The 18,205-nt window shown below is 39.2% G+C and overlaps 1 protein-coding gene across 2 annotated transcripts in view; it reads right to left on the bottom strand.

Annotated features, from left to right (window-relative positions):
* The window catches only part of frmd3 (FERM domain containing 3), a 55,298-nt gene that overhangs the window by 35,677 nt on the left and 1,416 nt on the right, over window positions 1-18,205 (bottom strand). For both annotated transcript variants that reach the window (XM_044373713.1, XM_044373721.1), the window contains exons 2-3: window positions 3,971-4,075; window positions 2,611-2,653 (exon numbers count right to left, since the gene is read on the bottom strand). In XM_044373713.1, the coding sequence (XP_044229648.1) occupies window positions 2,611-2,653; window positions 3,971-4,075 (148 nt within the window). The remainder of the gene's footprint in view (window positions 1-2,610; window positions 2,654-3,970; window positions 4,076-18,205) is intronic.

Here is an 18,205-nt window from a genome sequence, read left to right as displayed (position 1 = left end):
AGGCTCCTCTCCCTGCCCTGACTGACCAAGGTGTCCACGTCTGCTTCACCCTCCAGCTTCAATTATTATTTCCGTCTTGTTCACAGGCACTGCAGGCGGTAATTTGGCTGTACGTTAAGTTAATGTGTGAAATTTAGTCATGTACGCATGTTATTCTGAGTGTGAACACAAGAATCTGACGTGGATTAGTTTCACAGAAGACAGATGGTGCAATAAAGAAGATACAAAATAATCTCAAATTATTCAAAGAAGGAAAAGAGGAGGACGATGATCAACATGGCAGAGGAGGAGGAAGAAACATCCAACATGGGACCAGAAATCTTTACAGAGTGGCCCTCACCATTCTGACTTTAATGGTGTGATCCTCAGCGGTATTATCCCGCTATGAAAAACAGCACACATCTACATAATACATGCTGAGCAATATGAAAAACGCAATCCGCCCACCCGCTTCCAAAAAACTTGAGCTGCTTATTTGCTCAGGCTTAAGGGACCAAGATGCTTTCTTGAAAACATTTTAGAGAAAGTGAATTGACTAACACACACACATACACACACGGAAGTGTTACATATATATATAAAAAGATGCACAAAGAGAAAATAAAACACACCACACGTCCTAATTTGAGAATAAATTCTGCCACAGGGGGAACTGATGTGTCAGTACGACTCAGATCTATCCACCACTCGCCCTCCATCGCTCTCCCTTCTCTCTTTTTTCTTCGTTTCACTCTGTCAGACTCTCTCATATCAACATGTCTCTCCTCTCTTCTTCTGTTCCTCTTTTCTTCCTTAATCTGACTTTCCTTCTTTAGCTACTTTATCTATCACAGTCTCTTCTCTCTCCACTCTGAATAAGCCCCTCACACATTTCCCTCTTTAACACTCTTGTCCCCCCTCCTTTCTCCCCTCCTTCATCTCCATCTCTCATTCTAATTTTCTCTGATCTCCTCATCCTCCCTCCTCCTCCTGTCCTCTCGCACATGTTCTGATGAAGCAGAATGCACCACTAATAGCTCCTTTTATTAATTTATAGCGGGACAGTCGTTAAAGGGCTGAGCAAACTCAAGACAGAGAAGAGAGAAATGGAGGGGAAAAGAATGAGACAGAATGAAAGACACAAATATTACAGAGTTGGAAGGAATAAAAGAAAGAAAGTTATAAAAGATGTTAATATAAAAAGTTCTTAGTAATGAATCTTATTCTCTTGGGTCAGTCTGTGCTGATTACACAGTTATTTTGCATCAGTGAAGTTTAAAAGAAGATTTTCTTTTAAATCAAGTACAGTAAGGTTCTAGGTATCAATACATAAAATTCAAAGGTTAAGGCCATCTTTTTACACTAGATACCACACAAGAGGTAGAAGAAGAGGATATCAAGGTGCATTGGTTACCATGTAAAATGTTTCTTCTTGATTTTGTTTTCTTTCAGTAAATGCTTGTTTGAAAGGTAACTGCCAAATGAAGTGAAATTTTGTTTTTATTAAGTATGGACAGCATCAACCTTCTTTGTTCCTCCAATTTTTCCTGCCCTGAAGGGCTATAATTCTTGCTTCCAGCATGAAATGTCACTCATAAGTCACTTTAAAGGTAATGTTGCATGGGTATTTTTGAAGCTGATTGGTCAATTCAAGTGCTATGATGTTTGATTACTTGTGTCACAGTCAAATGGTTTTTATTTTCATACTGATTGGTTGCAGAATGTCAAAAAGGCGGGTCTTATCTACTATGAGCCTGTCAGTGGCAGAAGCATAGATAGAGGGTAAGGAAAAACAGCTGCAGAGAAGCAGGAAAACTGTGACAATGGTCAAGGGACAATTTATGCTCAAGTGTAACCTGTGTCCTTTCTGTGGCGATGGCAATCGATGGCACTCACAGGTATAATAGTGTAGCATCAAGGCTTGGTGTTAGGTAATTTCCCTTGATGTGGAAAAAAACAAACACTGGTCGGCCTGGATATCCAATTAAAGCAGCCTGTGTACATGTTTGACAATTGATCTCTCTGTTTTGAGCTTGTTTTCTGATGCCATGTCTGCGTATTTCACTTTGTGTGTTAGTTTATTTCCTTTTTGGGACACTTGTCCCTCTGGCAGTTTGCTGTGTTTATGAGAACCTCCACTCTTGTCACTTTGTCTGTCTTTGTTGTGTCTCTGTTTGTCTCCCTGTGGTGTTTTCTCAGAAAAAATTGCTGTCCGACACTGTCTGGCTCTGTCGCTAATGGTAATGTGAGCACTATGTCTTGCAGATATAGTGGGCTCCTAAGACCTTAAAACTTGAGTGAACTTCTTTATACTTATTTCTATTTCATACTCAGTTTTTATGCAATAGGCTATATTATATATGTATATGCTAGATGTATTTCATGTATATCTAACTGGTGGTAACACTGTTGCGTGTATGATTATGACCCTATGTGCGTTAGAGTCCCTGTGGTGTTGTCTGTTTGTTGTAGAGCTTGACCCCTTCTCACTGACACTTGGCCCTTTGGGAGCCGAAGACAGACCGCTACTGCCTAAACTACTGCATGCAAGGCATAAACACACAGATATACACAAATAATGTGCACACACACATGCATGGCATACACAAAGGAAGCAGAAGGGACACTTACACTTCATCTGCCTCACCACGGGCTTATTGGGCTCCAGCCAGTGCTGAGAGAGAGACAGACAGAGAAGACGTAACAAGTTAAATGTTACTCTAAAATAAGGATGTTGACTTCTCAGAGGAGATCAGATAAGAGGAATATGTTACAGTTTCAAGCGGTTCATGAGATTTTCCAAATCATAAATCTCTTCATATTTCTCATGAATGATTGAGTGACACATCACTTTAACTTTAGCAATGCGAGGCAACGTCAGTGCATTAAAAACAATTGAAAATATAAGAAAGTTTACATCATAAAATTACATGTGTCTAAATGCATCATTGAATATTTTTCTCTTTTTTTGGACATTATATTATAATATATAAAGTCTTGGCTCCGCTGGATGGACTTTTAAGTATTTATAATGTCTATAACTACTTTGTAGTTTTGGTCTGCAGTTTTAAAATGCCTTACCACATAATTAAGAGCCTTTATTCTATTGTATGTTTTTTAAAACTCCACTGTATTGTACTCACGCCCTCTGTGTTGTAACACCTCTTGCTAGAGTTTGTTTGTTGTTATTTCAGTCTCGTTTTGCATTTTAAATACAGCTTGCGGCCAGCTGAGCTTCTGTTGAGACAAAGCGTCTGGTCCCTTCTGTGTGTGGGCTGTCAGAAATATGGAGGCTGATCTTGTTATTATTTGTCACTTGAACTTGTAACGTACTGTGCCGACTGCTCCCTGACTAATATCCAACTTTCCCATTTAGGCCACGCTGACTCAGTGGAGCTGTTTCCTCTTTGAATGCTTAATCAGTTTCTTTATTTTTGTTCTTCTACTGTGATTATGTGCAGGTTTGTAGTGTATTTTTTTTAAAGGGGAAACATTTGCGTCATTTACTGTATGTGTTGACAAGTAGAGTTTCTGTCATAGACAAAATGACAGAGGGAGATAACACAAATGATTATTATTTCCTTTCAAATGTGTCCCAACAAATGTGTTTTTGTCTCAGGCTACAATCAAGAGACTGGAGGCTTCCAGATTATGATCACGGACTGAGATGCACATGACTGTTAACAGTTGATTAGATCAAGTAATCAATTAGTCAACCAAAGGAAATTACTCATCAACAGTCCTGATTTTCAGTAAATCATTTATACCTAACATCAAGCCAAATAACAAACCCTTCCAGCTTTTTGAACATGATGATTTACTGTTTTTTTCTGTTTAATATAATTTTAAATTGAATATCTTTGGACTGTTTGTCAATTTGAAGACATCACTTTGTGGCATTTTTCACTCTTTTTTGACATTTTATGGACTAAACAATTAATCAATTAATCAGAAATATGTATGAATAACAGAATAGTCATGCAGTGGTTACCCTCTGTTTCTCAGGATCCACATATCGAATACCAAAGTAGTCTTTCTCGAGTAGGTTGTAGTGGTTACACACATGATCCAACAGGAACTGGCCTTTGGTGTCTCTCTGTAACGAAATAAAAACACAAAGCACGTTAAAAACCTCAATCCGGGAAGTTCTTTTGTGTTCCAAGCACTCTGATCAAAAAACACTTTTGGTCAATGCTGACAAATCCCATAAACCTCTCAGCTGCTTCTGATACCCGCTGCATCAAAGCAAACAGTCGCCTCTTGGGCAACATTTCTGTGATGCAGACGTAGTTTTATGAGGGTGAACCATGTTAGTGGGAAGAAATATGTCAGCAATATTTAGACCTCTTGGTGATGATATAGTGTATCTGCTATGGGTCACATCCAGCCAGTAAATACAACCCATATGCAGTTCATAAACACAGTGCAGAGACATAGGGAGATCAATAATCGCTCTGCATTTATTACCTGCTCCTCAGTCAATATCTACTCATCACATACAGACACACACAAGGCAGACTAGAGTGTGTGTGCAGCTGAGCACAAAATAACACTCTCATATTTATGTACATTAAGCTGTGACATAAAACTGAATATTCATTTATGTTGTTTGGTTATTTACAGTAAACACACACACACTGACTCTGAACAAATACACTCTCCGTTCTTACCTTCCTAACCTATCGATTAAAGATGTCAGCGTTCATCACATTGCCATTTTGTTGTATGATATGCATGATGTGTTCCCTCAAGTCTTGTGAATATGCGTGTGTGTGTGTGTGTTTATGTGCATACAAGTGTGTGCTTCCTATAACTGCTCCATAACCTGCTGATGGAGGTGGAGTTTGTGCTCAGTTAAGCAGGACTGATTGATTCAGTAGGAAATCGTCCGTTTGCCCTTCGCTGTGATTTACTTACTGCCGCACGGACACACACACACATCAACACACATAGACAGACAGACACACACACAGCTTGTCAGTAAAACAACAAGTAAAACTGCCAATCAGCTCTAATGTCGGTATGCCATAAAATCACGAGAGGTCTCCATGACAACTGATCACTTCTTTTATGTATTCAAACAACCTAACAAAGCCTTATCATGTGTGGTTTGTTCTAAACACACAGGACACCTGTCCTGGTTGTTTCCATTGTTTGTGGAGCATTTTACACACTTCTTTTACACTCAACGTGCCTCATGTTTTTCTGGTAAAAGTGTTTCCTTCCCCTGTGCTTCACTCTCAGCTGAGAATGATTCTATTATGATGCACTTTGAGCAGAAAAGCACCTCACATCCCTGTTGTTTCCTCTTCTGTCCAATAGAGGTGGGCATGCCATTTCAGCAGTGGTTTATATGTTTTTTTCTTCTTCAGCAAGCAAACTAAGGACATTTAGTTTGAGTCACTGGCTTTGTTTGCAAATTCTACATGCAGTAATTTGCAGCTGAAACGCACCATAGGGTCAGTGATTGACAGACGCTGACTTAACAGTTGAATGGTTGTAGTAGAAAGGCACTTCAAGCACTTCTGCCCAAGCAGGCGGTTTGTCAAAACGAAGGTAAAGCCAAATGAAGCAGTATCTACTGACAGTATGACCACTCCTAACAGAGTGGGATCTTAGTGTGGATTTATGAGGAGTTATGAGCAGATCACCCAGAGTTTTCCTTCTCTGATTGTTTCTTTTGAAGGGTTTTTGAGGCCTGTTGGAAGTATCCAATGTTTCCCCCAGAAAAAACTATATTGATATAAAAAATTGAAAAAATAAATATAAATTGGTGCAACAGAAATATATTTAGCTCTTTGTTATCTTTGTAATTGTCTTGTGACCCCTCAGATTTATCCATTTGTGAACCAGTGCCGTAGCTGATTACGGAGAAGTAATTGAATGAAAGATCTGAGGTTGAGCTTTTACTTGAATAACCTATGTGTCTGCAGATGTTAGTAAGGAGGAAAAAAAGAATTTCTAAATGTAGTGGTAGCGCAGTCATTCTTCACACAAAGAAAATACCTAAAAGGAAGAATCCAAGAGCAGCAAAGCATTGCTAACTTCACCGAATCAGTCCATCATGACTGCAGTACGATGCTTCTCACAGCAGCACCTTGCACAACCCCGGTCAGTTGTGACTGCAGCATGTGTGTTATTCACTGTACATATGTTATGTTTGGTAAACACAGTAATCTATCACCAAGGCAACAAGCAAAACAGAGCAGCCTTACATTTCTTGGTGAGTCATGCTCCATTTCTCAGTAAACAGTGTACTGCGGTAATTACAGTACACTGTAAGTGTTAATAACATAGCCACAAAAAAATCTAAACATTTCCTGTAAATGTCACAGCTACAGAACGACTCAAACATTGTAAAAACCTAAACAGCACAGTCAGTAAAAATAGCAGATATGTGCTAATTAATCTTTAATGTTCATGTTTAATTAATTGTATTCACATTTTGTTTTAACGTCTATTTCCTCCAACTACATCATAACTACTGAAAAAATAAATAAAATAAAGTAGATGTGTGACTCATTGACTGTATATAAATGTATATACAGTGAATGATATTAATACATATCTAGAATTTTTTACTCACATGCATGATGAGTTTCATGTATAAAATACTGTCCCACTTTACCAACAGAAGTGTCCCATTCAACCTGAAAGTTAATTTGGCTATAATTTAATTTAAGATACTTTTAAAAAAAATTATTTCATTGCAGGCATCTAGTCAAGGATCTATTTAAATTAAATAAACATCACTTAAGTTGGATTTGACACAAAAATATAGTCTAAAGCACAATTTGTCAAAAATTGTCCCACTTTACCTGAACTCACCCTATACCATAGACACTCAACAGGCAGACTCCAGTCTGAAACCGGGCCAAATAATAACTTATTCTTGACCGGGAACAACGTTTCACCTGAACCAGATTGACTGATTGACACATCACTATTGCATTACCTCTCCTGTCATCATTCAGCTACCTGCTAGTTGCCGTAGTTGGCAAGGAGCTCCAGTTGATAAAGTAAAATGGCTTTATAAACCCCCCCCCCCAAAAAAGTAGAAATTACAAAAAAAAGAAAAGTTGACAGTTAAATCATGTGTTTAAGGATGAACATATCATGCGTATATGTTCATTTGAAGAGTGGTAACGTACAAACACCACTGCAAGACCAAACAAGCCCATTTAGAACAAAACTATGGAGGTACAAAACAGAAAACTGAACCAGTTGAAGTCCAGCTTCCAGATGAATAATTGTAAAATCAATTACATTTTCAATGATGAATACAGTGAAGAACTCATTAACGAACATTTACACCAGTGTCTCTGTCTGGCTGTCGCACCTTTTATGCTCAAGTTTAAGGACTTGGTTACACAACGAAGGTGTCACTTCTCCAATTAATAGAAATGCAGTTCACGTATAGAGTTCTGGAGTTTGTGTGCTAATATTTAATTATTTAAGGCTCCCTTACTTGACCTTTGATGCGGTGAAAATTTGGAAAGCGGAGCTCTAAGACTTGTATTTGAGAACCCCAAGCAGGGCAAACACAGGTTCAGTAATTGTAGAGAGGGCACGCTATTATAAAAGCAGCTAACAAATTCAGGTCAATGCAACGAACAATGAAGACAAATTAAATATAAAACAAGTACACAATACACAATACACAGAAGGAGTTCATATATAGGCTAACCGCACATACACACTTCACAGTACACATTATCATATCAATATTTAATTAACCATTGTTCCCAGTTGCTCAGCCATTTTTCTGGTAGAATGTCAGACTCAAAAAAACAAGGTTGGTGTATTTATATTTATTTATGTGTATATAAAAACTGCACAGTTAGGGGGATGTCCCTGCTGACCTTTGTTATATCACCGCGGCAACAATCAGCTGTGGGTGATCTCTGAGACATGATGTCCCTATTGGCTGGTTCAGGTTTACTGTTATATCACTGTGGCACAAGTAAGCTGTGAAACCAGCGCGTGTCCCTGTGGGTGTAGCTGTGATCATCGGTGTATTCGTGCTGACCTGCCTGTAGTGTGTGTGTGAGTCAGGTAAAAAACCTGTCGTCTATGTAAGCTGCATGTCTCTATCAGTGTTTGTGTGTTTGTGGGTTTGCGTGTGTCTGTCTACATCTCTTTAGGATTTTCGGCTGATCCGTGACAACAGTGTTACTAAGCTGTTAAATCTGAAGAGCAGACAGACATAGACACACACTGAGGGAGGAGAAAAACAGAGGAAACAGAATGAAAACAGCCATGCTGCGAGATGTTTCTAGCCAGATCATCAAACGACACCTTTCCTCTGTCTGGTTCTCAGGGCAGACGCTCGTGAGAGGCGGACTGCTGCCGAGAGAGAAGAGAGAGAACAGACCAGACAGAGAGTGAACCAGGGCCAAACACGCAGAGAGACTGAAAGAGAGAAAGAAAGAGCTAAAAAAAAAAAGGAGTAAATAAAGGAAAGATCGGAAGATTGACTAAGATGAGCAAGGCAGGGAGGAAGAGACAGAGTGAGGAGGAGAGATATAAAGAGTCTATGTCATGTCCAACAAGGGCTGAATACATATTTTATGTATCCAAAGGCTGGGCATTAAAAATTAACCCGGTCATCCTGTCTCTACATGATCTCACCTAATGATGGCACAGTGCTCTTCTCTCTGCTTCGCTTGAACACACAGACACATACACACACTTTGAACAGAGCCTCTGTGTAGAGTGTATTCAGTTTAGCAGAAGCAAAGTGCACTTTGACGTGTGTGTCTTCGAGTGTGTCTCTCCGTCCTCTGACGTTTTTTTTCGAGATAAAACAACCTTTCTGCAGCCAGCCGAGTCCAGACGCAATCCGAGCGGACAAAAATAGAACGAGAAAACAGAAAAACCATCAGCAAGCCAAATATAAAAACAAGTATACAATTAATTATTCATTCCTACATGTGTCTTGAATTCACAAAAAACTTCTGTTAGCTTTGACCTCCATACACTCCATACCCCAGGTTGTGCCTCTTATCATTAAATTCCAGTCACAGAGCTAAGCACAAGTTCTTCTGAAAGATATATCCTTGCATATTTTTTAAAAACCCAGAAGGCTCTTTAACAACACTTACTGCTGATTTTGAGGTATTTTCAGGATACTTAACTGATTTTTTTGGCCACTTTGAGGGAAGTGGAAACAAGTTGTGAACAGTCGTATCATAACCTTATAAGTTGACGTTAGGGAACAACAGTTATGAAGCAACATTATCATTTATTTGGAGTCGTGTTTCTGGCTACCTGCTGAATGTAGGTCCAATATTCACTCTCTTTTAGCTCTGTTTTTGCTCTCTACCAACTCCTGAGAAAAATATCTTTAGCTGTTAAATGCTCCACTAAATTCACCAGCAAGTCGCTAACTTAGTCTGTTTGTTTGTTTCTGATGCTGAGCAGGTAGTGTACAGTGGGTTTTTAGAACTTTTTCTCTTAAACCGGCTGCCTGCTGCAGCCAAAAAGCAAAGCTTTGAGAGCAGTGAGAGTGAACCAAAACTGTAAAAGTCACAGCCAGACAGCTAAACAATGAGCTGAAACTCACTATTAAGCTCTGTAAAGCCGAGGGGAGCTGCAGCATCGGGTGATAATTCTCTGTAGGTTCATCAGACGCCTCTGACATTACACATTGTCATTTGATACATTGTAATTATAAAAAATATTGATTATAGCTGCTTTGAGGATATTTAAGCTGCAACTCGAGTTCCTACTGCAAACAAAGATGGTAGCCAGGAATGAAATACTATCTCCTTGCCTGTTTTGTGCGACACAAGAAAGATATAAATGCATTACTGTGTATGAAAATACAAAATCATGGAAAATAATGACGGAAAATGTAGATAAGTATATATAAATAAAATCCCAAAATACTGGTTCACATCATACAGTCAACATCAAGAAATTTACGGTTACCATCTTTGGTGTGTTTCTTATTCTAGAAATATCTTATAGCAGTCAGTGTTGTTAAATAACACTCTGGGTTTTTCAAAGATCAGCAGGGAACTAACGTTAATCTAAATTAGGTGATCAGATTAAATGATAAAACAACATATAGATTACCAAGTATTAAACTAATTTTAAGCCTGTATAGAACATCTTCCGACCTACAATCATCAACACAGCTCAAGACTTTGTGACAACTACGAGTCAAGCACTAGGACCCTGGGTTCCGTGGCCCAGTTAAACATCGCCTGTTGTTTAATTAATATGCATGCCAGCTCAATTATGACTGGTCCTCATCGACTTCAACGTGATTCATTTCATGACACGGCATACCTAACTGGCCGAGATTGAAACACTGTGAGGTGAAAGAGCGTTAAATTCCTTAAACGAGGTAACTGAGCACACACTCCTATCTGCACACACACACAGGGAAGGAGTGACGGAGCGGAGACAGACAGAGAGAGTAGTGGGACTTTAAAGATAATGATATGCTCCTCTTTACCTCCACACAAACCAATTTAAAAGCCTAGTGCCTGGCGTTAAGACAAATGCTACACTAATCCATGGCTTTTCTCTGTTGTCACTACTGCTACTCTTGAGGGAAATGGAGCTTTAAGATGCTAGTGGACCAATTTGCCAATTTATTTGCCAATTAAGGCGAGTGTGTAAGCAGGCTTTTGTGCATGTGTGACAACATTGTTCTCCTGTTATTAACAGCGCCAGTATTTCTAAAGCCAGTTTGTATTCACCACCCTAAAGTCAACCCCTCGAGCCAATGAATGGATCGATCCAGAGGCTTGACCAGGATATAACAGAGACAAATCAATGTGCTGGATGCTGGGTGTGGGAAAAGCAATGCAGAAGATAAAAAGTGAGCTAAAACCCTTTCCTCCTCTCTTCTTTTCTCTACTGAAACACATTTCCAAGCACATTTTTCATACACATGACCCTTCTATCCAGTTAGCATCCACTTTTACCCTTTGATTTCATTTTAAATCATCTTATTCCACACTCTGACTGAATCATAAGCATATATTCTCCGTTGGCTTGTTCCAGCTTTTGAAGTTATATGTCGTTTACACTGAGAGAAATATTCAAACCTAACACCGTATGTTCTTATGGCTGCATTATTCCACCAAAAGGAAATATTATAGATATCTTGTGCATCATTTTACACACATTTCCACAAAGTCAGTTTGAACAATATTTGACCGCACAGCATGAGTTTGTGATATTCCAGCGGCGGGTCAGTGTGGTTTGGGCAATTTCAAAGATTAAACTCCTTTAAAAAACAGCTGGATAAGTGTGCAAAGTAATAATCTTAAAACAGATTTTAAAAGTGAGCTGGAGAGGCAGGATTGAAATACAAATCATCCTCTGAGGCTACCGTGAGTACAAGATTGAGGAAGCGAGAAGCAGGGGATCAAACACTTCCAGTCGGGGAGCTGAATTATGGAGCGCATCCAATTTATATTAAGGAGAGAAACCTTTGGAAAGACGCGTTTGACCTCAACACCATCCCTCTCTGTAGTAACCTCCCATCATCACAGCATTTATCAGTAAATGGTTGGTGAGTTGTAAATCCATGCTGTCTTTGTTTTGTATCTGAAAGGGAAAATTGAAAGAAGCAGTGTGAAAAGACAAGGCAGGATGTAATTTATCAGACTGAAACCCACACAGCTCCAGTGTAGTATTGATCTCATGAGCTGCATAACAGAGTATGTTGAGTTTAACCTCTTCAATCACTGACCCACAGCAGTAATGGACTCTTGCCTGGAGCTACAGACTTATGGTCATCAAAACATGGCGAGAAAAGGAGACTAAATATCACAGATTTCATTTAAGTTTGGACACTTAACCTCTTAATATTAGAACATTCCTGTGATAGTTTGTGGCACAGCGGAAGTCTTAATGTCTTGCCACTGCTTGGTAGCACCTGCAAGTTGCAAACATTTTCTCTGATCTACATTCTTCATATGTGCTTCCACTTTATTCACCTTATATTATCAATCTGTTTCTCCATTTTGTAAAATTACAATCATTATTTCTGTCTATTATGTAATATATATACAACATCTACTGCATGTGCTGCTCTTTCCGAGGTTTCTCCCCTTTTTCCTGTTTATTTTTTTCCTTATCCTATCTGTGACGTATCTTGAACAGATTGTAAAGCCTTTGAGGCACATATGTGCTTTTGAGCCATATAAATAAAACAGACTTATGACTTAGCATTTTCCGAAAAAAAAAAAAAAGTTTAAAGAGTCATTTATATTCCCTCGCTTTTCCCAGCTCATGTTTTATGTTATGTTGTTTCTGTTTTAAATCGATCTTGTTCTTGTGCCGCTTAGAGTCCTTCTTGCTTTGTAATTTGTGCTTAATTATTTTATTTTATTATTTTATTTTTTTATTTTTTAAATAATATCTTTACTGTTCCTGCTATACATTGAAGTGATCAGTGTTAATTTCCTATATTAATTATATATTTTGTTAATATCTTTGTCTACATGGGATAAAGTGAAGTTGGAACAGATGATATCAATATAAATTTAAGAAGCTACTGTACATCAATATACACTTGTTCTAATTATTTATATATATCAAATGGATAATCCCTGACATCCCTGTGAGTAGCACTCAACCTACGGTGACTGTGACCTTGTCCCTGTGTGGAAGGAGAAAAACCAATTACCTTATCATCAACTGCAATACTCACACACACACACACACACACATACGTGGGCACAAAGGCATGCATACATGAACACACATGATATAAAACATGTCATGTGCACCTACACGCACACACACCAGGTTCATGGCTGGGCACACAGCCTAATAAGCTTCGAGGTAGAGCCATAAATTATCAATATATGGAGCAGGACCAGTTTCTATTATAATGGATGTTCATCACTCTGTGTACAGCTGGACACTAACTCGCAGGATGGCAAGAGAGAGAGAGAAAGAGGAGTACAGTGCATGACTGTAGCCGCAACATCGCCGTTGCACCAGCTGAGTGTGTGCACATGTTTGGAGCATTGAAACAGCTGTCTTATCTTTGCACCACAGGATGTTCAAGTTTTTGTGGCAGACAAACAATCCATGTCAGAGCAGAAGGAGGCTCTTTGTGTTTGTGTGTAAAAAAAAAAAAAAAAAAGGAAAAAGAGGATGAGTGTGAACCTGTTTGTTTGTTTGTTTGTTTTTGACATAAATTAGCATCTAGGCCTGTGTGTACTCTCTGCCTCGCTCTCATTTTTTCTGATGTACAGTAAGATGTAGCGGGTAATGGTGTGTGCGTCAAAGGCTTAATACATCATATATGCACACTCAGACAATGACGATGACGTAGTTACACATACACAAAGAACATTCTATGCTGAATATAATGTTCGGCTTCAAAGATGATGTTGATACCTACAATTTCCTTTCCATACTTGTAGATGTGATTGAAGTGATGCTACAAAGTGATGCTTGATGTTGGAGGTTGTGTGGAAACATGCTGTTTGCTTCAAACGGTAATTGTAAAATCTGAAATAGATAGCAAGCAGAGTGTATATTTCTGGGCTGATGCTAAAAATACAAACACGACTGTGCAGACTGTTGCTACTGTTTGATGTGTTTTAATTGTTCTATTGTTTGTTTTTTAATATATTTACCCAGCACACCCTAGAAAACAGTATTGATGCTAAGTGGATTATCCTGAGGAAACAAAGTATTGAATTAAATGCAGCGCAACAGAATCTCCAATCACATGTGGCAGAAGTTATATTCCACAATACACCACGATGCAGAAAACAACTTATTGTTAAAAAAAAAGGGATTTAAACCATTTAAACAATGTTTCCCCCCCCCAAAAAAACTAATTCTACTCTATCTTTAAGGAGAAGTGATGATGGGAAGAAACTGAAAATAACTTTCTTTCCTCCACACAGTTTTTACCAGATAAGGAAAGATGAAGTATATGAAGTGAAGGGAACAAATGCAAGCGTCTGGACTCACAGAAATTATTTCAAATTTAATCCTAACAAATAACCATGTACTTCTCTAAATACATTCATACATTCATCATTAAATAAGGCCTGTGTGCCGTAGTAGTGCTTGTTGCATGTTATTCTCATTTTCAGTGTGCAGTGGTCATCTGCTGGCTGGAGGAAGGAGAGCGTCCTTGAACAAGATGATCTGATGCTGAAGTGTCCTTGAGCAAGACAATGAATATCAATCAGGAACATGGGTGATCTCTGACATACCTTACGCTTTCTTATTTTACTGTCCTCTGCAGTTCATTTTTTACACTTTCTTCTCGGCTTTCCACCTCATTGTAGATTAATTTCCATCAACAATTGGCCTGTTTTTATTCTTCCCTGGCTTAGCCTGGCTTCTTTCTCACCACCTTGTCTTCCTTTTTTCAAAATCCGCCCGCTCTGCCAGTCTCATTTGAAATCTGTTTTATGTTTTAATCTGCTTAATCTGTTTTTCTTCCGCAGCCACTCCACCGCGCTTCCATTCCTTCCTACAGCCTGTTGATTTTTTGCCATCATCCTCACAGCTCACGTACTGCGACCAACCGCGTCACCCCACATTCTGTCTTATCAACCATCTCTCTTTCGCTTTCCATCCCTCTCACCCGTTTCTTTAGATGTCTACCTCTCCTCTATCCCGCTGTCTCATCTCTCTGCTTCCCTTCAGTTGCAAGCAAAAGTCAGAAAAGGGATTATTTCTCTTTAGTCATCTTCGGAGGAGCATCAAAGAGGCGCCGGCAAGCGGGATAAGAATAGAAGAACAGTGCTATTTATAACTTGCTCTGAAGAATGCCTACAAGCTGAAAACAATAGCACTGCCTCAGCATAGCTCACACACCAGCTACGCTACCTTTATCACACACACACACACACACACACACACACACACACACACACACACACACACACACACAGAGTCAGCCCCCTGCAAAAAATGATGGTAAATAAAAGACCAGCACCACATCAGCAACACACACATCTCTGCTGAGAGGCAGATGTAGTAAAAAACAACACCGACATCCATATGCATCTTTAAATAGACTGTATCAGTGATGTATCGATAAGGTGACCTGCACAAGAATAGAAACAGAGCAGTCAGCAGGATATATATCAAGCTTTCAATATAGTTCCAGTTATTATGGGCTATTTCGTTGCCGCACAGTAATTTCTAGTGAATTGATGTCCGTAATTGCAGAACTTTGGCTCAGTGGCTACATTTAAATCTTTCATGCAAGTGAGCCATGGTTACCCCACCCTCCACACTTACACACACATATATACACACTCATGGTGTGTGGAGCATCACTGACAGCTGACTGATGTTGGCCTCATGAAGAACAGTGATCTCACTCAATTATACATGATGTGTCACAGAGAGGAAGGAGGAGAGAGAAAGAGAGAGAGATGGAGAGATAGAGAGGAGGACGGAAGGAGATATAAGATGAGAGATACAAAAATAGAAAGTGAGAAAAGATGGACAGAGGAGTAAATTTGAAGCTGAAAGTGGGGTGAAAGAGAGAGCGAAAAGAGGGAGGGGATGGGAAAGAGAAGACGAGTGATGGAAAGATGAGAAGAAAAAGAGTGGACGATGAAGGGGAGGGGAGCAGAAAGCTGAGGAGGTCACTGTGTATTGATCTTGACGTGTCTGACTTAACATTACCACTGAACATGAGAGCAGCAGGCTGGACACGTTCACCCCCAGGTTGTAGACACACATAACCCCCCCCCACACACACACACACACACACTCTCTCTCTCTCTCTCTACCTGCATTATACTCTGCTGTCAAGCTATTCTTAGTGTCACAGTAAACAACTTAAAAATAATTACGCTCTGCTGTAGGCTGTTGCCGCTCCTCGTGACGCAGAACCGGAAATCTTTTTACAAACAATGTCATACACCTAAATAAATATAAATATACATAACATTAATAGGATAATATATACACACTCATTTGTCTCCTGCTCCTTAACATTTCTTCACTAGAACAGATTCTCCTCTTGACATTGCTGTTGGAACGATACATGTATGTGAGTATGAATGAGTATGACATTCAGTCACTATTATATGTTATAATAAACTAAGACTAAACTTCTTTTTAATATTTCTTGAAGTCTTACTGTGCCCAGTAACACTTCAAGCTAAATAACATCACTTCATCAATGCTGACGTCTGATCACTCAATCCATCAATATGGTCACTGGAAACATGAAATATTCTGGATCAAACTCAAAGAAATCAGAAGTCTTCTCCAACTGTTAGATCTTTTTAAATTGAGGCTAAGCTTAACTTTTCAGTTTGCCACTTTCTTTTTATTCAGTCAAATTTGGGACCATTCATTCATATCTTCTCCTGGATATTCTGTTTTTTTTTTTATTTGAGCTCATTTTATCTTCTGTTTCTTCATGTGTATTTTTATATCACCTTGTGTTTCTTTTATATCTATTCTTAATGTCTTTTTTTGTCATAAGTAAACACTCTGAATTGCCTTTCCGTTATTTTTACACTTACAGTAATAAGACATGTTACACATAAGTTATCATCCATTTTGTGCCAAAAAATGCATTTTCTATCGCCATAGAAATATCCATACTTATTGTGGCTTTTCAAGACATTTTAAAGTCCTCATTTAATCAGGATAGATCATGCGGTACCAAGCACTGTACCCCAAGGGGTGCTGGGTAATGCACCCATGTTTTATGCAAAGTCAAGAAGTGATGCCTAAGAGGAAAGTTAAAGGAAATAAGGGCATTGCAGACTCACATTAAACAAGCTATTCAGTTGTGAGGCATTTGCTCATAAGCACAATTTGAGAACAATTTTGTCACACAACATTTTAATGGTGTTCAATCTACTGCTGCCTGACCTACATATTCAGCACAAGCAGAAGAGACGAAATAAAAGAGAGTGGGAGAAAAGTAAGCAGATAAAGTAAGAGATGGAAGTCTCTGTACACTGGAAAAGGGAGAAGTGCTGTTGTTAAGCAGCAGAAGTGTAGCATGAGGAGCGCAGGATGTCATGAAATATGTAGGAAGGAGCAGCACAGCACCGGAACACAAAGCCATTAAAGAAAGCTCTGGAAAATGCAGTCAGCTAGAAATATTAAATGTCCATTTCCTTATCGCACGCAGATACACAGACACGCAGCTAAAAGTGCACACACACTCACAATGTTGGACTCTTGCATTCACGCAACTCCCGGTGAAAAGCCATGCTTTAATGTTCCCAGACGTAGCAGCGCTGAACACACTTTTGTGCTCTCAGAGACACAAACACGCAGGTATACATGCATGTGAGCGCGAAAATACAAAGATACAGACACCACCCTTCCCTGCCTCTCTCCATCCTCCTCTCTCAGTACACTTAAGGGTTTTTTATAAATCATTGATTGGGTACAAGTAGAAGTCCAGCGAGACAGTTCGTTTGACATGCTGCGAGTGTTTTCGGTCTTTCAGGGTCAGACAACAGGGCCGAGGCTGCTGCCAACTTCTTCTGGAGGCGGCTCAGGGGGAGATGAGGTGCTGCTCGGAGCTGCGTTCACTCATGGCGCTCTCAACTCTGTTAAGCTGAATGTGTTGTCAACAAGCTGGTGCTGCTTTGAAGAATTTTGGTGCAATGCTGAAAATTTAACAACAGAACAGAATAATGTCCATCCATATCTTTCCATATGTTGGCCAGCATTTTTTATGCAATGTCCCTTTACTAAACATATGTGTGTGCTATAATTATGAGTCATAATTTGGCAGATACACAGATTTTATTTTTTACCTCTCTGGCAGCAGCTGCAGCTAAGGGCCCAGGAGCCCGCAGGATCTACACTGCAAGCCCACAGGATCTAATTTGTTTGTGCAAGCAGAGGGGAAAACTTATATTTTCCTTTGTTCAGGCAGCCAAAGAGATTTAAATATTTCATCCGTCTCTAATGGATCCAGTGATCAGGTTTTATGTCTTTTATGTCAATTTTCCAGTTGGCTGCACTTCAGCTTTGAGGTGTTGGTTTGTGCATCAGCTCCTTGGTGGCTTTTCTAAGTGAATCAAAAACCCAAGTCTTCATGTCTGTCCAGAAACAAAGATCTAGGAGTTTGACAGCGAGAGCAGATTATGATCTTTTAAAGTCATTCGCCACACCTTCTTCATCAACCTGCTTTTTATACTGAGCATTTTTTCCTGGTGTATCTTAGTACAGCCATTATAGTATCTGCAAACATCTCCGATAGAACTCATCCTGCTTATTTCATTTCACTGGG

Source organism: Thunnus albacares, chromosome 2 (genome assembly GCF_914725855.1).
Source record: "Thunnus albacares chromosome 2, fThuAlb1.1, whole genome shotgun sequence".
NCBI lineage: Eukaryota > Metazoa > Chordata > Actinopteri > Scombriformes > Scombridae > Thunnus > Thunnus albacares.
Note: the sequence above shows the minus strand (reverse complement) of the source record. Positions and strands in the feature narration are given on the sequence as shown.